This window comes from Pongo pygmaeus, chromosome 11 (assembly GCF_028885625.2).
Source record: "Pongo pygmaeus isolate AG05252 chromosome 11, NHGRI_mPonPyg2-v2.0_pri, whole genome shotgun sequence".
Taxonomy (NCBI): domain Eukaryota; kingdom Metazoa; phylum Chordata; class Mammalia; order Primates; family Hominidae; genus Pongo; species Pongo pygmaeus.
In genome coordinates, this window is record NC_072384.2 from 138,622,753 (window position 1) to 138,644,569 (window position 21,817).

A 21,817-nucleotide genomic window follows, 5' to 3' on the forward strand; every position below is an offset into this window, starting at 1 on the left:
CAACCTTGATAAACCTGCTTTTCATTGTAGTAGTTGTATTGTGGATTCTGTAGATTTTCCTATGTAAACTATCATGCCATCTGTGCATAAAGACAATTTTATCTCTCCCTTTCAGTCTGTATCCTTCTGTTTCCTCTTCTTGCTTTACTTTCTTGTCTAAGACTTCCAGTACAATCATGTATAGAAGTGGTAAGAGGGACATCCTTGGCTTGTTCCTTTTTTTTTTTTTTTTTTTGAGAAAGAGTTTCGTTCTTGTTTCCCAGGCTGGAGTACAATGGCATGATCTCAGCTCACCACAACCTCCACCTCCCAGGTTCAAGCAGTTCTATTGCCTCAGCCTCCTGAGTAGCTGGGATTACAGGCATGCACCACCACACCCGGCTAATTTTTGTATTTTTAGTAGAGATGAGGTTTCACCATGTTGGTCAGGCTGGTCTCGGACTCCCAACCTCAGGTGATCCGCCCGCCTCTGCCTCCCAAAGTGCTGGGATTACAGGCGTGAGCCACCGCACCCGGTTGGCTTGTTTCTAATCTTAGGGGGATGCTATCAGTCTTTCATCATTACGTGTATGGTTTGCTGTAGGGTTTTTGTCTGTTTTTTTCGAGACAGAGTCTTGCTCTATCGCCCAGGCTGGAGTGCAGTGGTGTGATCTCAGCTCACTATATCCTCTGCCTCCCAGGTTCAGGTAATTCGTGTGCCTCAGCTTCCTGAGTAGCTGGGACTACAGGTGCCCACCACCATGCCCAGCTAATTTTTATATTTTTAGTAGATATGGCGTTTCACCATATTGGCCAGGCTGGTCTCGAACTCCTGACCTCAGGTAATCTGCCTGCCTTGGTCTCCCAAAGTGCTGGGATTACAGGCGTGAGCCACTGAGTCCGGCCTTGCTATAGGGTTTTTGCAGATGCCCTTTATCAGATTGAGAAGTTCTTTTCTACTTCTTGTTTGCATATATACATATATATGTATATGTATGTATGTATGTATTTTTTTTTAATCATGAATGGATGCTTTTTTCCCCCCAAACCAAAAATGGCCAATGATGAATGGATGCTTAATTTGTCAAAGGCTTTTTCTGCATCTACTGAGGTGATCATAACGGTTTTTCTGTTTTGGTCTGTTGATAAGGTAAGTTACACTGATAAATTATTTTTCAAATGTTGAACCAAAGCTGCATTTGTGAGATAAACCGTAATTCATCATGTATTATGTGTTAATGGTTTCATATATTGCTCAGTTTGATATATTAGTATTTTGTTAAGAATTTTTACAAATCCTTACCTGTCTGTGAGGGATATTTGTAGTTTTTTTTGTAATGAGTTGCCTAATTTTGGTGTCAAGGTAATGCATTCTGGTCTTTGAATTGGGAAGTGTTCTGTTCTCTGGAAGAGTTTGTGTAGAATTAGTATTAATTAGTTAATTTTTTTTTAGACAAGGTCTTACTCTCTTGCCCAGGCTGAAGTGCAGTGGCATGATCACGCCTCACTGCAGCCTCAACCTCCTGGGCTCAAGCAATCCTCCCGCCTCAGGCTCCCAGGTAACTGGGACTACAGATGCCCACCGTCTGTAGTGGGCAGATGCACTACCATGTCCAGCTAATTATTTTTTGTAAAGACGGGGGTCTCACTATGTTGCCCAGGCTGGTCTCGAAACCTTGGGCTCAAGTGATCCTCCCAAAGTACTGAGATTACAGGTGTGAGCCACTGTGCCTGGCCTATTAATTCTTTATTCAGTGGTAGAATTCACCTGTGAAGCCACCTGTCTCTGGAATTTTGTTTTGTTGTGGTAAGATTTTAAGTATAAACACAATTTCTAATAGATATAGGGCTGCCTAGGTTATTCTTGAGTGGGCTTCACTAATTTGTGTCCTTCAAGGGATTTGCTCATATCATCTGCATTTTTCAGTTTATTGATATAATGTTCTTAGTATCATCTTATCCTTTTAAGTTCAGTAGAGTTTGTGTTGTGTCTCCTCTTTAATTACTGATATTGTAATTTTTGTCTTTTTTTCTTGATCAGGTTAGTGAGAAGATTGTCAATTTTTTTTGATCTTTGCAAAGAACCTACTTTTAGTTTCATTGATTTTGCCGTTTTTTGAATTTTGCTCATGTCTTTGTTATTTCCCTCCTCTTTATTTCCAGTTTAATTTGCTCTTCTTTTTCTGATGTTTAAGATTGAAGCTTAGACAAACAGTAGTATGTTTCCATTTCCCAGCCCAACCTTTATTTTATAGTTCTCATTTGTTTTACTTTTACATATGTTGTAACCCAGAATATATTATCTGTGCTTTACACAGTCTGTTTTTAAAATGTATGTCTCCACATACTTAACATTTATGACCCTCATTCCCTTTTGTAGATCTAGATTTCTCCTCTGTGTTATTTTACTTCTGCCTAAAGAACATCCTTGAAGATTTTTTTGTAGTGCGGATTTGCTTGTGATGAATTCTATCAGTGTTGCTGAAGGTTGAATTCTTAAGTTGACAGTTTCAGCATTTTAAGGATGTCATTCTACTGCCTTCTGTATTTTTTCCTTAGAAGTTAGTGGTGATTCTTTGTTCCACTTTATGCGATGTGCATTTTATTCTCTGGCTGCTTTTGAGATTTTCTCCTTATCACTGCTTTCAGCAGTTTGATTATAATGTGCTTTGAAGTGGTTTTTTCTTTTTATCACAACTTGGGTTTATTAAGCTTTTTGGATCTGTGAGTTATAGTTTTCATCCAATTTAGAAATAATTTGGCCAACATTTCTTTAAATATTTTTCTGTGATCGTTTTCTGGCACTCTAGTTTATATATATATATCATATATGTCTTACATATAGATTACTTCTACATGTAAATTATACCTCCATTGGGTCACAAGGCTTTGTTCACTTTTCTTTCTGTGCCTCAGTTTGGATAGTTTCTTTTTCTGCAATGTCTCATTTGCTGTTAAGCACATCCAGTGAATTTTTCATTTCAGATACTGTATTTTCTAGCTGTTGACGTTCCATTTGGTGCTTTCCCCCTAACCGTCCATTTCTTTCCTCATTATGTTCATGTTTTCCTCTAAGTCTCAGCATCTCTATACAATAGCTGTCATTGTGCCTTTGTCTGCAGCCCTGCATCCCAGAGTCCTGCCCGCTCCCTGGTGCCCGTGTCTGTCCTGCTCCTGCCTCTGCTCGCACTCACTTCCTCTTCTCCACCATCTGTCTCTGTCTCTTCTCTTTCAACAGTCTGATCTGAGATGGATCAGAGCCTTTTAAGTTTAAAGTTTGCATAGGATATCACTTCCAGTGTGCTGTAAATATTGACATTTAAAAATGAAAGTATTATATTACTCTTTGAAATGTTTCCAGTATAGAATATAAATACCACAAATATGCCCACCACCACAGATATGCCCATCATCACAGTTTTTTGTTTTTTTGTTTTTTTGTTTTTGACGTGAATAAGCTCTACTTCACTGGCTGGAAAGCCTTTGCTAGTTTTTCTCCCGGCACTCATGTTTTCATTCCACTTGTTCCCTCGAATTGCACCCTAATGTAAACATTTTTATGCTTATAAGTATTTTGTAATTTTTTTATACTCTTCTGTAACTAGATATACAGGTAGATAGATAGATTGAGCTTTATTTATTTGTTTTTTTTTTTTTTTTCCGAGACAGAGTCTTGCTCTATTGCCCAGGCTGGAGTACAGTGGCACAATCTTGGCTCACTGCAACCTCTGCCTCCCGAGTTCAAGCAGTTCTTCTGCCTCAGCCTCCCGAGTAGCTGGGAATACAAGTACCCGCCACTATGCCCGGCTAATTTTTGTATTCTTAATATAGACGGGTTTCACCATGTTGGCCAGGCTGGTCTTGAACTCTTGACCTCATGATCCACCTGCCTTGGCCTCCCAAAGTGCTGGGATTACAGGCGTGAGCCACCGTGCCCAGCCCAGAGCTCACTATTTGAAAAGTTCCTATAACTGTTAAGACTCTTAAGTGTTAAACATTTGCTTTTAAACATTTGCTTTTGAACGATTGTTGCAGTTGTTATTTGTACAGGCTCCTGCTTCTAGTTTTTCCTTCTTTGTCTCTGGCTGCCTGTCCTCTGCCTCATCTTCCAGCCCGTCAAAGTGGGGGAACCTCAAGGTTTCATCCTGTCTTTGGACCTGTGTAGTCAGTTCCCTGGTGTCCTGGCTATCTTGTGACATCAGAATGCTTTACCCTGAATGGCTCCCAAACTGCCCTCTCTATCCAACCTCTCCCAGTACTCAAGAATGATCTGTCAGCTGCCCACTCAGCACCTCCACTGGGATGCCAACTTGAAATCTCAAGTTAATGTGTCTGATTTGAACTTCACACAGTTGTGCCATCTGCAGTCCTTTTATCTTCATGGTAGCAACTCTGCCTTTTCCATTGCAAGGTCAAAGATCTTCTTTGACTCCTTCTCTCCTCCCTCCGTGCCTAATCTGTCAACAAATTCTGGTGTTGCTGCCTTCAAAATCTGTCCACTTTACCTGCTCCCACCCTGATCCTAACTATTACCATCTTTCACCTGGGTGATTACAACAGATAATCACAACTGGGCTCCTGCTCTGTGATCCATTTATATGCTCCTGTCCCTCCCCTACTCAGACCCCTTTCATGGCCCCATCTCACTCTGAATCAGAGCCAGCTACATGCAGGGGCCTGCAGGGCCCAACACCCTTTGCATCTGCTCCCTCTTCGGGCTCAGGTCTTCTTCTTCCACCTCACTCTCTGACCACACTGGCTTCTGCAGGGTTCATGGAACATACTAGGCCTCTGACCGTACCCACCCTGTTTCATCTGCGTGGAGTGTCCTTCACCCCAGTACCCTCCTCCTTCAAGTCGTCATTTTCTCTGACCTCCCTGCTTAAAATTGCAGCCTCTTCCCACTTTCTACTCCTTCTATTATGTAATTTATGTATTTTCTCTCCCTTCCATTAGAATATACGCTTCATAAGGGCGGGAATTATCTCTTGTTGATGTGTCACCAGGGCCTAGAACTGTGTGTGGCACATGGTGGGCACTCATCAACTATTTGTGTAATGAATAATGAATTTAAGCAAATTTTGATGATAATTAAACATTTCACTTGCAGTGTATCTCTGAAAATGATGGGGTTACTGTTAGCATTTTCCCTGATTAAAGTGATGCATTTGTGAATGAATATTATTTTATGCTAGAAACAAAAGTCTGATACCAGTTTTCTTCCATTATTTTGTCTTTATAGATATAAACACTCAGGACTGCTTGTTCACATAAATAAGTAGATTAGATGGGCATGGAAGGTGTCTTGTTATGGCTGTGCCGTTTTGTCTTTGGACTTCAAAGTTAAAGGCCAAAGATCATACAAAGTATTTTCTTTTTTTGAGACAGGGTCTCACTCTGTTGCCCAGGCTGGAGTGAAGTGGTACAGTCATGGCTCTCTGCAGCCTCAAATTTCCAGGCTCAAGCAATCTTCCCACCTCAGCCTCCCAAGTAGCTAGGACTGCAGGCACACACCACCACACCTGGCAATTTTTTTTTTTTTTTCTGTGGAGATGGGGTTTTGCCATGTTGCTCAGGCTGGTCTCAAACTCTTGAGCTCGAGGAAGCCACCTGCCTTGGCCCCGCAAAGTGCCGGGATTATAGGCATGAGTCACCTTGCCTGTCGTCATATAAAGTATTTTCATGATTTTTCCACTGACTATTAGATTAGATTCCTTCTTCCATTTTGTTGAAAGTAGAGAATTGGAAGCCACCTGACTTGGAGAAGGCTTTGTCACTCAATCATTGGAGTCCTTTGCTTCAGTTTCTGAAGTGTCCACCAGAATCACTTTACCAATCCCTGTCAGCTGCAGGGACATCAGAATGCTTTTCTACCCTGAATAGTTACATCTGTCACTCTTCACTTCAGAGCAGCTTTGCAGGCTTTTGCTGGAAATGCTGAGGAAGAGTTGAGAAAAACAGCAGTATTATTAATTTCAACATACTAATATGTACACCAATGTAGTATTTTTTAAATCTTATTACATTCTTCCTATTTTCACCCAAAGCTTGGAGCTCCAGATTCAGCCCATTCAGTTTATCAAAACTATCTGCCATATACATTAATTGTCAAACTAGTCTGCGAAATCAGACTCTTTCCCTCAGGCAAAAGTTTTACTTCATTTTCATTCTAAGAATATGCCTCTGACAGCCATCTCACTCTGAGCTCCTGGAGGTTCCTAGTTAGATAGGTGAGACATGGAGCTGGTGCCCTAGGTGGAGGAAGGCACCATGGCTATTGTTTCTTGGCATCCTCTTTGCTTGGCTCTCAAAGGGGTAATGCCTGCTTTTACAGTGGTCTAGGGTTTGAAGTTACTAAATGAAGTTTTCATCATCCCTGCCATCAGACTCCACAGTGTCTGAACCCAAGACACTCCAGCGTGAACCACCACATACTATTTATAATACGATGCTTTGTCCTTTACAGAAATGGGTATAGGCCAGGTGTGGTGGCTCATGCCTGTAATCCCAGCACTATGGGGAGGCCAAGATGGGCAGATCACTTGTCAGGAGTTTGAGACCAGCCTGGGCAGCATGGTGAGACCCCATCTCTACAAAAAACTAGCTGGGCGTGGTGGCACACACCTGTAGTCCCAGCTACTTGGGTGGTTGAGGTGGGAGGATCACCTGAGCCCTGGAGTTGGAGGCTGCAGTGAGCTGTGCACCCCAGCCTGAGCAATTGAATGAGACTGTCTCAAAAATAAATAAATAATTTTAAAAAAGAAAGAAATGGTTATAGATAGGGAAAAGCGAATGGAGACACAGTGGTGGGGGAAAAAGCAAATATAGGGAAAAGCACAACCCTACCTTAATGCGTCGCTTTGAGGTGGCTTTACCCTTATCAGTGCGTCACTGGTACTTTTGTCCCCTGGGAATGTCCACTCCTCGAGGCAGTTCATTCTAGTACAGGGAGAGATGGGAGGTAGGCCTTTTTTTTACAGGGGGGAAGAAGGTTGTAAAAGAGGAGGTGGGATGGAGAGCTGGCATGACTCCTTGGCCTCAAGGGCGTTGTCCACAGATTTGTTACCAGACAGAGCATATGTGGATGTCGGCCATCTAGAATCTAGAAATAGATTCTTTCACAGTGATTTGTGCCGACATACCCCTTCGAAAGGTTTGTTTTCCCAGGGCTCTCAGTAATCCTGAAGACACTGGAGTATGGTTCCTCAAAGGTAGTGAGGAGTGGGCTCTAAAACACAAGGAAAGAGGAGGATAATTCCTCTAATTGTAACAGTGGGGCAGGGGCCAGGCTGGCTGATTGAGAGCTGAGTGCCAGGAACTTCCCTCAGTTGCATTTCATTACTGTATTTTAAAACCTAGTTGTCTGAGAAATACCATGTTTTCAGCCCCAGCAGCCATGGACGATAGTAACATAGAATTGGCCTGTCCTGGACTTGTATACTGTGCTGTGGGCCACGGTGCACATGTAGTTACAGACATTCTCAGTGAGTCCACTACCTGCCAGCTGTGGAAGTGAGCAGGCCTTCCTTGAACCGTCTCTGCCTTGGGCTAGGTACTCCCAGAGCCAGGTGTAGAAGGTGAATCTGAACTCTTAAGCTGGGGACATCGTGAAGGAAACCTTGTAAATAAGAGATGCTCTTGGGTTTCATCTCAGTCCAGTCTGCTCCCAAGCTGCTTTTTAAGTTGGACTGTGGAATTTCTGGGCAAATTCAATAATAAATAAGCAGATTTGGATCAGGTCTAAAAGCTGTGCAACTTCAAAGAGGGAAAAAGAAGTACTGATGCAGGAGCAGATCATTCTCCTGAGAGAGACTTGTTTCATGAAAGAGAAAAAAATAAAACAGTCTGTTCTCACTTTTTAATGAGTTAAGAGAAGATATAATCCTAATAATTATTAAGTAAGAACTTGACTGGAGCAGAGGGAATAAGGTAAAGTGACAATCATATTAGACCAAATAACATCTTTGAAAGTGGTAGGCAATAGAGTTGAAACTCTGTAATCCATGAACTGGAAAGCCAGCTAGAGAAAAAATATAGCATGGCAGGATGGAATGGCCAGAGCACAGCCACGACCAGGGTGTCTCGCATGGGTAGTGATCATTCCTAAGGAAAAGGAAAAGGACAGCGCGGGTGAAGCAGCATCATCCAAAAGCTGTGTTAACAGTTCACAGAGTGGACTGCGTGGTTTGTAACGTGAAGCCTGGCATTGGATTTCTGTGTCGTGCCACAGTGCTCAATATCAGCATACGTGTAAGACACCAACATCCACACATGCTTTGACGAACAAAGACGTATACTCTGAGTATTTTATATCTAAGATGCCACTTATTTGAAAAGTTCTTATATCTGGAGTTAAAAATTTCCCCAAACAAGTATCTTTGCCAGAGACTTTATACTGCCAGTCAGAAACCAAGTGTATTTATAAAAACTAGAAATACACATCTCAAATAAGTGGAGGAAGGCTAGAATAATAAATGCTGTTGGGAAGATTAAGCAACCAGTTAGGAAAAAAAATACGACCTTAGTCTGTAATCAGTTGATGAATGAATGAGCTGATTAAATGTAATCTATGAAACATTAAATTACTAGAAGAAAATATAAGAGGATATTGATATAATCTTGGTTGGGAAAGGCCTTTTCTAAGCATGACCCCGAAGACAGAAACCCTAAAGAAAGATTAGCTGCTTAAAAATGGAAAACTAGTGTTCAGAAAGCACCAAATCAAAATGCAAACAGCAGACTAAGAAAAATTGCTTGTAGACTATTTAAAAAGCAAAGACTAAGAGATTTTCATATTGGTAATTAAAAGATGAATATCTCAGTAATAAAAGGAGAGTTTCAGAACATTGATCATTCAGTTATTAAAAGAAAAAACATAAATGACCAATAATCATATAAATTTTAGCCTCACTAGTATTCATCAGCGAATGTAAAATAAAAGAGAACTAGTATGTCTCTTCTATCAAATTGGCAAAGAAAAAAAATGTTAGGGTCCAGGTAATGCCAGTTTTAACTACTAGATGACATAAATGTTGATACAGTCTCAACTCTTAAGGAATGGAATTTTTTTTTTAATGATGACTTGTTTGAGGCTAACAACTTGCTGTTATGCATTCATTTCATATAAAAAATTTGAGGAAAATGATAGGATTTAATATTACTGGTTTGTTCCTGATGATAAATATTTTAGGGGAAATTGAATTTTAATTTTAAAATGGTGCTAATTCTGTCACATTTGAAAATTGAGAATAATTTATTTCCAGTGGCTTTTCCAAGCTCATTCATGCTGAAGTGCCCTCTGCTGGCACCAGCAGCCACTTAGTGACCCCAGGCTGGGTACTCTCTGAGGAGAGGGACTGCCCTGTGGGGTCTACAGGGCGTGCGGGGTGGGGTAAAGAGGGAGTGGGGGTACACAGCATGTGGATGGCAATGTTGGTGATGCTCAGACCCTGGGCATCCTCCTTCGTGCCTACCAGCCCGCATTTCTAGAAGGCCTGCTCTGTTCTGAAGGCTGCACCAAGCAGTCACTGAGGCAGTGATTCTGTCAGGTTCACTGCTGTGTCCCCAAGGCCTAGAACCATGCCCAGCAGAGGTTGGGTGCTCAGTAAGGGTTTGTTGGTGACTGTTAGTCTTGTGTCCTCCAATTGACATTCTCTTGGGGAGACCAGCAGTAAGCAGATAAAGAAGTCACTTAAGGAATGAGATGTGTTTGGAGGGTTGTAGGTTCCAGGAAGATGGTAGGATGCAAGGAGGCCAGGCAGATGGCCCCAGAAGGATGTCCCTTCCCTTCCCTGAGGGTGTGCTCGGCCCCCTGAGAAGACAGACAGCAGGCGGGTGACAGCATGGAGCCCATTTCTGTTCAGGCAGGGGCAGGACTTCCACCAATGTGTGTGCATTTGGTGATGGAACCGAGGAACTCTGCAGGCCTGTTTTTAAACTCCCGATTCTCTGTATTTGCCATATCCTAACAGAGTGTTTGCTTTTTGTTTCCTTTTTTTTTTAATTTAAAGGATTTTTTTGTTTTGTTTTGTGTTTTTTGATAGATGAGGGTTACTACCAGGGTGGAAAATTTCAGTTTGAAACTGAAGTTCCCGATGCGTACAACATGGTGGTGAGTAGCCTGCGTTGAGCCTGTTGTTTTACTTCTCGGGCGGGGCTGCCTGTGGCTGTGGCCCGCCACTGGCACAGGGCCCTAGCACTCCCCTCTGCGTGTGTCCATGTGTGACTGAGTACTCACTTCAGTATTTTTGTGATGAATGTCACTCATCAGCAGTATTTAGAGTGTTAGTAAAGAATTCGTTTATTCAACAAATACTTATGAGTACTATGTGCCAGGCAGCCTGCCTGTGTATTTTCTATAACTCTTATCTGTTACAGTCTGGCACTGAAGAAAAAAAGCATTTAATAAAATGACTGTAGTTTTGTTCATGATATAACACCAAAATTCCACAAGTCTATAAAATGTGTATTTTAGAATTTCAGAGAACAGTGACTTGTAGTTTAAACTATAAGTAATTTATACCTATAGTTTCATGTTAATCCCTCAAAGATCCTTTTAGGCGATAATTATACCAAATACCATTACATTATGTCTTTGCTTTGATGGAACTTACAGACCAATTAGGAGAGATAAAGTGTAGAAAGTTGATAAAGTGATAAAAATGGTAAGTAGAGGACAGTAGTGGTACTGATCAATGATAGGAAACTAGTTTTTGAGAATTCAGAGAAGGGAAAGTAATCATCACTTTGGAAAGTGGTCGGGGCTAGTTAAGCTTTTAGGGGGAAATCTAACTGGAGTCACCCTGATGTGGCCCAGAACCAGGGGAGGGTGTTCTAGGTGACATGGAAACGTGGTGAACTGTGGTGACAGGTGTGGACATGAGAACTTGCAACCTGCAGAAGGCAGATAGGGCCAGGTCAACTCGAGTGAAGAATTGGAGTTGGGGAAGAATAGAGGAAAAAATGGGAAAACTCAGATGTGGGGGTTTGGTTGGGCGTTTTCGATTTGGCAGTGACAAACCACTGGAGAGTCTGAGTAATTCCACACCCCCAAGTTGGGGTATTAGAGGAGGTGTGGCTGCGCTTTAGGGACGGGTGTGATGTGTCTCAGCCCAAATTGCCAGGAGTTGGTGTACAGGCAGTTCAGCGTGCTTGTCTTATTGGCGTGCACCATGGATATGTATTCCTCCTCACGTGTTCTAACTAACCCTCTTGGCCCATCCAGTAGGAAAGCACAAGCTGATGGTGCTGCCAGAGAAAAGGAAGCCTCACTCCCATCATGAGGATGTGGGCATTGGGGACACTGTGCCTGTGACTTCGCTTGTGGGAAGTGTGCTCCCACTGCCTGACGAGTGGAGTTGCCCCCAACCCCAACCACCGGGCTCCGTTCAGTGGCTGCAATACTTGTTTTAGAAGCAAACCTTCATCTATGGAAATTGACTTTTTACCGGACTACTCCATTTAAGATTCTTTTTGAAATGTAATTTATGGGGATGGGGAAGAGTTGGCAGTTCAAGAAATTTTTAAATTTGTAGACAAAGATGGGAAAATACACATTTCCAGTCTTTGTCCATCCACCACCTGCTGAGACTTTCCATCCTTCCCAAACCACACTGAGAAACCTGGCGACGGAGCACTGCACCATGGCCAGTGGGAGGTGGTTCCAGAGGCTTGGTTTCAGTACAGATGTTTAGAATTTGGGGACTCTTTGGTGGTTTCTGGAAACAAACAGGCATACAGTATTTAAAATTCTGTATTTAGATTTGCCACTAAATACTTATGACACACCATTCTGGATGTCATAGCAGGGAGTTAAGTGTAAGCTGATAAACTTTCCAGACAAATTGTGAGGCATCAGAGAACCATTGTTTCAGGTATATCTGGCATCATCTAGGAGCAGAGCTCCTTGTTTTCACTATAGGAAGAAAGCAAACTAAGAGAAAATACCAGGGAAGGAACGGGCATGATTGAGAGCCTCTGTGTGCCAGGTGTCTTGACTCACATTATTTTATTCCATTCTTCTGATAGTTCAGTGGGTTATTTATTTATTTATTTATTTAGAGACGGAGTCTTGCTCTGTTTCCCAGGCTGGAGTGCCATGGCGTGATCTCAGCTCACTGCAACCACCAGCTCCCGGGTTCAAGCAATTCTCCTGCCCTAGCCTACTGTCACTGGGTGATCTTAACATTCATATCTTTATACATTAGGAAGTTAGGGTTCTGAAAGCTAAAGTTAAAACATTAGCTTTGCCAATGGAGACGGCTGAATTGTTGAAGTCACTTAATGTTCAGGGCTGCCCAGCTTTTAAGCGTGTGCCCTTCCTACCACACCAGGTGGTGAGAAAATGTTTGTCATACTGTCTTGTCCCATTTGTGACTTCAAGAAATAGGAAGGAAAATGGAATAAAGAATGACTTGAAAGCCACTGAGCCTTGAAGACTTGTTTCCCTTATTAGTTTGAGACTGGCACAGAGGTTGAGGTGGAGGGGTAAGGCTTAAATTTTCCTGTCCTTCTCTCAGACCTGGTATTCCCCAGCCCCCCTCTCCCCTCCCCACTACCAGTCCCTGTGGGAAAACATCATCCCCGTGCAGCCTTTCTGAAGTTCTGTGTGCTGTGTTTGACCTTTAGCTCTGTAATGATGATCTTACATTTTTCTATTTCCACTGCTGTCTCTTTTGGAAGTTTCATAAATGATGGGCTGGTCAGATTTCATCAGGAATAAAACCCCATGTTCTCAAACCCAGAAGTACTGAGAGCAGCTGGGGGCTCTGCATGAACCATGTTCCTACCCTGCTTCTGTAGGGTCCTTTCCTCTCCTTTCCCCAGCCTTTCCTTCCTGTCCCCCCTGCCTTTTTTTTTTTTTTTTTTTTTTTTTTTTTTTGAGACAGAGTCTCACTCTGTTGCCCAGGCTGGCACGATTTCGGCTCACCACAACCTCTGCCTGTGGGTTCAAGTGATTGTCCTGCCTCAACCTCCTGAGTAGCTGGGATTACACACATGTACCACCACGCCCAGCTAATTTTGTATTTTTAGTAGAGACGGAGTTTTTCCATGTTGGTCAGGCTGGTATCAAACTCTCGACCTCAGGTGATCTGCCTGCCTCGGCCTCCCAAAGTGCCGGGGAGCCACTGTGCTCAGCCTTTTTTTTTTTTTTTTTTTTTTTTAATGAGATGGAGTTTCACTCTTGTCACCCAGGCTGGAGTGCAATGGCATGATCTCGGCTCACTGCAACCTCTGCCTCCTGGATTCAAGTGATTCTTCTGCCTCAGCCTCCCGAGTAGCTGGGATTACAGGTGCCTGCCACCATGCCCGGCTAATTTATGTAGTTTTAGTAGAGACGGGGTTTCACCATGTTGGCCGGGTTGGTCTCAAACTCCTGACCTCAGGTGATCCGCCAGCCTTGGCCTACTATAGTGCTGGGATTACAGGCATGAGCCACTGCACCCAGCCTCCTGTCCCCTTCTCTTGTTTTCTTCCTGTCTGCCTCTCATTCAGGCAAGCGTGGGGCAACTTCCTTAGGGGCCAGCATATGTCACTGGTGTCCCCAGCAGGGAGTCTCCAGGGGATCATTAGGGTGTAGTACTTGGCTGAACACAAAAGTAGTTGCATTTGCCATGTTTATAATGAATCATTGCTTACAGACTCTCCCGAGCATCTCTTTCCCACTGGGCTGTGAGCCCTAAGGGAGTGCCAGCTGTCTTGCCCACACTATTTCCAGTGTGTAGCCTGTGCCTGCCATGCTAGGCAAAAAACACAAATTGTTCAGTGGTTGCCCCTCTCTCTGCCCCCAATAAACTTAGTGTAGAAAAGAGATGAACTAATTCAGCCAGCATAGGAAAATCACATAGGCACAGGCATTCAGCATAGAGAGTGAGGGCACACTCTGAGGGCACCAGGTGGGTCACAGCAGCAGCCAGTGCGGAGCCTAGGGGTGGGCTGGGGCTTCTCAGGGTGCATCTGCTTCACTGCCATGACTGACTTGACACAATTTCTGTACTTCATAAGGACTTATCTCCTAAGAGTTACAGTTCCTGCAGTGAAGGTCTGTTATTAAGACCGTGAATGTGGAAAACCTTTAATAAAGTCGATCATTATTTTAGAATAAACTTTTAAAAGAAAAATGTCTATTTGGAATCCCCCACCCCACCCAATATCCCAGCAGCTAAAATTCAAATTTTCTTTGTGTTTTTGTCCCTTTGCCTCTGAAGTTTTAACTCCCAGCCTAAAGCCTGCCTTGTAATTTGTCAGTTTAGAAACCGTCCAAACGGATGTAGTGACATTTATTGAGCTCCTACATTGTGCCAGGCTCCGTGTCAGACACTGGAGGGCCAAGGATGGGAACTTGGTGGCCTTTTAAGAATTTCAGTCTCTGGGGAGACAGACGCTGACATGACAATGAGGAGCCCGGGTGGTGATGTGGGCGATGGCTATTCCTCAGGCTGGTGGGACGCCCAGAGGAGGAGCACGTGACATGGCCTGGGGATGTCTTGGAGGAGGAGAGAGCTTAGCCCAGACCCTAGCTGGCCTGTGGTGTCACACAGCCCTCAGGTGCGTCGTTCAGGACTGGTTGGAGGAAGCTGTGTGCTACAGCAGGAGAAAGGACTACAGCTTTTTGTTCTTGGCTCTGGTTTCCTCCTGGAAGTGAAGACACCACATCTCCTCACATGTTATTGGCCAAATCAGATAACATGACCATGGCCAGCCCAGAGGGACTAAAGAAGGCCAGGCCTGCCATGGGCCCTGGAGGAGGAGAGCCAGAGACACATGTTGAACAGCAGTGATGGCGACCACAAGTGACACCTGAACTCCCACTCTCCCTTCTTCTTCATATGAAATTATCAGACTTTGTAGGGAATTGAGACAACACGGCCATGCAAAAATAGAATAATAATAACCCGTAATCTCTCCATCCAGAGATGATCACCCTGACTCTCTAATGTCTGTTGCAGACAGTATAAATCCCACATACCAATGGGGTGATGCTACACATAGTCTGGTAACTCGGGGCTTTCCCATCATAATATGATGGACGTACACATTTATGTCAGTCAATGCACGATTGCATCATTATTAATAAGAGCACTTCCTTGTATGATGTATCATTTAAACCAGTCCTTTATCATTGGTCACTGGTTGACCAACCTTTTGTAGTATAAAGCAGACTTTCTGTAAAGGGCTAAGCAATAAATATTTTAGGCTCTGTGGACCAATAAATATTTTAGGCTCTCTATCCCATATTCTTTTTTGTTTTTTCAATAACCTTTTAGAAATGTAAAAACCAGTCTTTGACCATGTGAAAACAGTCCCAGCCTCGATTTGGTCTGTAGGCTGTGGTCTGCTGCCCCAGAATAAATAGGGCTGTGAGGTAAGTCTGGGGCATGCATCTTATGTCTGTCTGCCTCTTTCCTCTGGATCAGTTCCTAGACATGGCATTATGGGTATTGAGTAATTGATGCTCCATTTTAAGGTTCTGGATAAATCCTATTAAATTACCTTGCAGAGAGGAATGCCAGTTGGCATCCTCACCATCAATGTTTGAAAATTCCGTTTCCCTAAATACTTACCAAGGTAGATTATTTGCCTTTTTGTTGTTGTTGTTGCCATTTTGGGAGGAAATGGTATCTCATTTAATATCCGATTGTCATTTCTTTTCTTTTTCTTTCTTTCTTTTTTTTTTTTTTTGAGACAGAGTCTTGATCTGTCCCCCAGGCTGGAGTCCGGTGGCACAGTCTCAGCTCACTGTAACCTCCGCCTCCTGGGTTCAAGCAATTGCATTTTCATTTCTTAAGTCGGATGCTGAATAGTATTTCCCACTAATAAGCTGTTTATATTTTTTATGAGCTGCTATTATGTCCTTTGCCCATGTTTCCAGTGGGGATATTTGTTTTTCTTCTAGATTTACTAGAGTCCTTACAAGCAAAGTATGTGAAACTTTTTTCTTAGGTTTTTTAGCTATGCTGTAAATACTTTCTTTGTTTTGCATTTGCTGTCTTTAGTCGTTGTTCTATACAAGTTTGGTTTTTTTGTTTCACTGCTTGAGTTTTGTATGTTATGATATGCTTAAAGCAGCCTTCAGACCCCAAGATGGTCATCTACATTTTCTTCTAGTCCTATAATTCTCTTTTATGTTTAATTTTAATGCATCTGGAACACTGTGTTTTTCCAAATGGGTAGCCGCAGCCCACCAAATAACCCAGTTCTCTGTTGGTTTGAAAGGCCAGATTTGTCATACATTAGGCTCCCGGCAGGGTGAGTGATGGTGGCCATGCCAAGCACTGAGGGGGAATGTGGGAGGGCTGGGCATTGCTTGTTGGTCTAGCTGTGGGCCACTGGGGTTAGGGGGAAGGGGCTACAGGCCTAATTCAGTTTGGAAAGTATGTATGTCAGAAGCCAGGCGCAGAATTTTGCCCTCTGTTCTGGAACCACAGTTAAGAGGACCGTTGACAAAAGGAGGTATCTGTGTTAACGTCAAATTATGGAAGGTGTGAAGGGGACAGGAGGAAGGGCAAATACCCCCAAGCCTTTGGGAGATGTGGTAGCACCAGGCTGCGTGGTCATGTGTGAGGGCCTCCGCAGAAGGGGTACCTGCTTGGGAGGGAGAGTGAGTTTGACAATTTTCTAGGTTCCTACAAAAACTGAGAGTTGGTGACTTGGCCTAGCACTAGCCTGCCATCATCCAGTGACCCAGAGAGGGGCACAGAGCCCTGCCCCTCATGGCAGTCTGACCTTCCCTCTGCAGCCCAAATGCCTCAGTGGAAAGGAAAGATTCAGTTCCTCCTTTCTATTAAATACATTCCCATTTATTTATAGAAAAGCACAACGTGAAATTTATTTAAACTCATTCTGAACCTAAATTCTTTGTCCTCAGACACATGGATTTACACAGTCAGTTTAATCAGTTTTTTGGAATCTACTGATTTTGTGGTATTTTGAAATTAGGAAGAATGCTCATTAGAGTGTTGAAAAAGTATTTTTGCTTTATACAAATAAATAAAAAGATGAAACTATAAAAGTTTACTGGAAAGTTAAAGAGGATATTTGGATGGTGAAGTATTTTCTAAGTATGGCATCAAAGATAAAAATTTGATTACAAAAATAACCTCCTCAGAAAACATCATAAATAAAAGTTAATAGCAGATGATACACAGGGAAAATGTTACCCATTTCACAAAGGTTTGATTCCTTTTTGAGACGACCTTTCTGATGAGATCCTGTGATTTGACACTTCTGCATGTTAACCAAGGGGACCTTGCTGTGGGAGGTCCTGGAGAAGAGGCCCTCTCCCTTACTGCAGGTTGTGGCGGGTTTGGCGGGGGGGGTGTCACATCTTCTGAAGGACATGAGCAGTGTATCAGAAGCTAGGGTTTCTGACCAGCAGATCCTCTTCCTGGGCTTCATCCTGAGGAAACATTTCACCCAGGATGAACCCTGCATTGATAGAGCAGGGTTGGGAGAAGAGGAAGCAACCTGAGGGCCCAGAGGTAGGGAAGTGCTTATTAAACTCGGGCAGGTGTACCATGGAATGCAGGATGCCATCTGAAACGATGGCAGAAATAACTAAAACATGTAGCACAGCTTTCTTCTATAAAGAAAAGTGAGTATGCTGCATGCACACTATGTGTGTGGCCTAGAAAAGAGGCATAAACACATGTACATCAGGTGTCACATAATTTCTGGGTAGCATTTTGATGGAGTGTATATATTCTTACATAAAAAAAGTGAAAGATAGCAGAATTTATTATATATTTACACATGTTTCTTTTCATTTCTGTTGTCCTTTTCTCTCTGAGTATGGATTGCCTTTGTAACAGAGAAATCTGTTTGGTTTGGTTTGGTTTTGTTTTCTGGTTTGGAGGCAGGGACTCGCTCTGTCACCCAGGCTGGAGTACAATGGTGTGATCATAGCTCACTGCAGCCTAGAACTTCTGAGCTCAAGTGATTCTCCCACCTCAGCCTCCTGAGTAGCTGGGACTACAAGCAGGAGCTACCATGCCCAGCTCTTTTTTTTTCCCTGGAGAGACAGGGTCTTGCTATATTGCCCTGGCTAATCTTAAACCCTTGGCCTCAAGCGATCCTCCCACCTCAGCCTCCCAAAACGCTGAGATTTTTTTTCTCCTGGGTATCTATCATTAATTATATTTTATTCTTTTACGTGGCCTCCCAAAGTTAGCTACCATGTGCAAACTAGAAAAATCTTAAAAGAACTTTATCCAAACATGCCAAGTCATAAATGATGTTGATATACTTTATCCCCACAAATTCATTTTCATTCTCTTTCTCTCCTTTAAATGTAAAGTGGACTAGGGCTTTCATCTAGGAAAATGTATGTGACAATAGCATCTTCAGAAAAATCCAGCAAACGGAACAGGCTGTTCTTGCAAGGAGCAGTAACTTTCAGCCATAGTAACTTGTATTGCAAAGGAATCTGGGGCTTCTGATTGGATTTGGACCCAGAGGATGCAGAACTATTCCTTAGAGTGCACTGTGGATACCTTCTGCAGTCCCAAACCCAGGGGGTATGGGAGGTGACAGAGGTCCAGTCACCAGCACTGTCAGCCGGCAGGACACATGGGGCTTGTAGAGAGGTGCTCAGAAGCCCACGGGTAGACTTTGCTGCTGAGACTAGCCCTTGTGGATGCAGCACATCAACACATGCCTCCTGGGTGAGGTGAGCCAGTATTCAGGGTTGAACACGTGTTCAGCAAGTCAAACTGCATGCTGAGTAAGCCATGAAACAAGCGTCTAAATAGGGGATGTGGTAAGGCTCTGGCCTGGAGATGTGATTTGCAGAGACTGTCGGCGTGATCTCTCTCATTCTCTCTGTGTTGCAGCCTCCCAAAGTGAAATGCCTGACCAAGATCTGGCACCCCAACATCACAGAGACAGGGGAAATATGTCTGAGGTGAGTTTCTTGTCTTTTCTTTCTTCTACATTCGTGAGTGTCATGTGCAAGCGTTGGGCTTTTAAACATGTTGTCTCCTCTGAAAAGATTTTGAGGCATGGCCAAGATTAGGAACGGCTTGAACTCAGCTGAAGTAGCTGCGGTTGCCTGCCTGCTCCCAAACCCTACCCTACCTTCTGCCTCCAGACCAGTGTCTTCTCTTGGCCCTCTGGGGTCCACAGCCCTACTAAGTTCTTAGTGCAGCCTCCTTGCCTGCCCAGGATGGACCCTTGGAGTCCCTTGCCTTGTTCCCCTCCTATTTAAATGAGAGACCACACTCCCTCCATGTGGCTGATTTTAGCTAAGATGAGAAAATATGATTAACGATAGATATGCAGGAGAAAAACTGTAGATGGCAGGCTTGAGATGACCTTGGGCACTTGTATTTAAGCTGCCCTCTCTCTACCAAAATGGTCCTGATAGATGTCAGGGCACTTAGGGCAGGCAGCCTCTCAGAGCTTCGTGTCTGCTGTGACTTGTGTCCCTGATCCCTGGCATGGGCAGAACGTCAGGCATCAGTGATTTCTCCTCCTAAGGCTACTGGAAAAGTTGTGTAGGTGGATTGGTTGGTTTTTAAAGTAAGTTTCGCATTTGGGCTTTATTTTTTCAGCACTTTGTCCCTTTCATCACTTTAAGGCAGCAAGGTTGATTGTAGGGGCTTTGATATCAGACCACCTGGACCTGAGTCCAGCTCGCCGCCCCCGCCCCCACCCCGCTGCCCGGGGCAGCTGTGGGACTTTAGGCTAGGTATTTGACCCGTATGTGCCTCACACTCAGCCAGTTTGAAAAGTAGGCACAAAGCGTTTTCTTAGCACGTTTCTCCTACTTTTGACATGAAATGCAATTAGTGGCCTAAGTCATTTCTCATGCTCAACTTCCGTATCTCTTTTCTTTCGTTCCTCTCTCCTTAGTAAACACTAATCACCTTTGAAAGGAAATGTGTAAACTGTGGCTGCTGGAAATCTTACCTCAGGATCCCTTTCTCTTTTTTCTTTTTGAGACGGAGTCTCGCTCTGTCGCCCAGGCTGGAGTGCAGTGGTGCGATCTCAGCTCACTGCAAGCTCTGCCTCCCAGGTTCACACCATTCTCCGGCCTCAGCCTCCCCAGTAGCTGGGACTACAGGCGCCCACCACTACGCTCGGCTAATTTTTGTTTTCTTTAGTAGAGACGGGGTTTCACTGTGTTAGCCAGGATGGTTTCAATCTCCTGACCTCGTGATCTGCCCACCTCAGCCTCCCAGAGTGCTGGAATTACAGGTGTGAGCCACCGCGCCATGCCGGATGCCTTTCTCTTCATAACTACAGTTGGTGCCCATTTGCCCATTTCATTTTTGTATATACTGCTCCCTTTCTTCAATATCAGCCTCATTTTTCACAGATGGTTAAAAATACATTTTACCAGACATACCTTTTTTAAAAAGCATCTTCCCTTTGAAGTATCTGTCCTTTACGTATTGAAACATTAAAATTCCACTATCTTTGGTTGCAGGTTATAAATGTGTTTGGCCCAGGCCCCCACTGCCCCGCTTCCTCCTGTGCTTGTGAGGACACCTGGCTCACTTTCTGGAGGGCCATACTCTACTTCCCTGTCTTGCCCTGCCTCAGTCAGAAATGGGTCCAGAATAGGAAGCTCTCTTGTCCCTTTTGCCGTCTTCTGGGAAATCAGATGATTAGCAAAGCCTTATAAGGATGAACAGATGGTATCCTGATATAAAAGCCAGACATCTTAAGGAAAAAGATTGTCAGATTTGACCACGTAAAAATTAAAAACACAAAATAGAAGGAGAAATGATCAACTGGATTAACATCCTTGGTATGTAAATAGTCCTTACTATTCATTATAAAAAAGATGGATACTTCTCTGGAAAAATGTGGCATTGGCTACAAATAGGTGATTCATAAAAGGAGAAATAGAGGTGGGCAGTAAATATCTGAGGAGATGTTCACTCTCATCAGTAACCAGAGAAAGGTGCAGAAAACCATGAAGTGGCTTACCACTTACCAGATTGGCAGGCACAAAGGTAGATACTTGGTGGTGGTAGGGGAGTGTGTGACAGAGAGCGAGCAGGCTCTCTTGTTGGAGGGTGTGTATATTTGCACACCTTTCATTGGTCCTTCAGCCATGTAGACTACCTGTAACTCGTATGTACCCTTGGGCTTGTCAGCTGCACTTCCAGGGATTTAATCTAAGGAAATAATGTGCCAGATTGATGTACAGGGACCACCTTGTTAGTGAAAAGCAGACAGTGTCCAGTGGCAGCTTTATGGTGTGTCCCGAATAAAGGGAAGGAAAAGCCCAACTGCACCCCTGGTTTGTGGTGACGCTGACAGCAGCTCATCAGCCCTTCCCACAGCAGGACTGATGTGTGCCTGGGGCTCCACGGGCCTTTCAGTGCTGGCACACAGGAGCACCTTCCTCTTTTAGAGAGATTTGCCCTGGCTCCACCTTGTTGTCCCAGCAGGGACCCTTCCCCTGCTCTGGCACAAGGTCAGAGGCTCCATGTCTGTGGGATTGGAGGGCCTAGGTCAAGAGCTCAGTCAAAGCTTCTCCTAGAGCCCAAGCTTCTATTACAGTTCGTGGGGTGTCCTTTGTCTCCTTGCTTAATGACGTCTCTGATAGCCGAGTGTCTCTGTCTCCTGAGCTGTTGCTGGGACTATCCTCTGTGAGGCCAGGCGAGAACTTCCTCAGTGACTGGAGGCACTGCACCCCTGATGGGCCTCACTGCTGCCCAGACCAGTGGCCACCACATGCTGGGGCCGGCCTTGCCTCCCCATTACCTGCCCCGGCCTCTGGCTGTGCTATTGACAGCAAAGCTCAGGGTGAGCTTCCTTCTCCTTCATTCAGCTAATGTTGATTGAGCTTAGGCACTGGCAGAGGAATTAGCATTCCCTGCTTTTA

At 43.9% G+C, this 21,817-nt stretch overlaps 1 protein-coding gene across 4 annotated transcripts in view; it reads left to right on the forward strand.

Moving 5' to 3' along the window:
• The window catches only part of UBE2F (ubiquitin conjugating enzyme E2 F (putative)), a 75,158-nt gene that overhangs the window by 39,091 nt on the left and 14,250 nt on the right, over positions 1 to 21,817 (forward strand). For all 4 annotated transcript variants that reach the window (XR_010122914.1, XM_063648180.1, XM_063648181.1 and 1 more), the window contains 2 exons: positions 10,023 to 10,090; positions 18,810 to 18,880. Coding sequence is in view for 3 of the 4 variants with exons in the window: in XM_063648180.1 (XP_063504250.1) it covers positions 10,023 to 10,090; positions 18,810 to 18,880 (139 nt within the window). In the remaining variant the exon portion in view is untranslated. The remainder of the gene's footprint in view (positions 1 to 10,022; positions 10,091 to 18,809; positions 18,881 to 21,817) is intronic.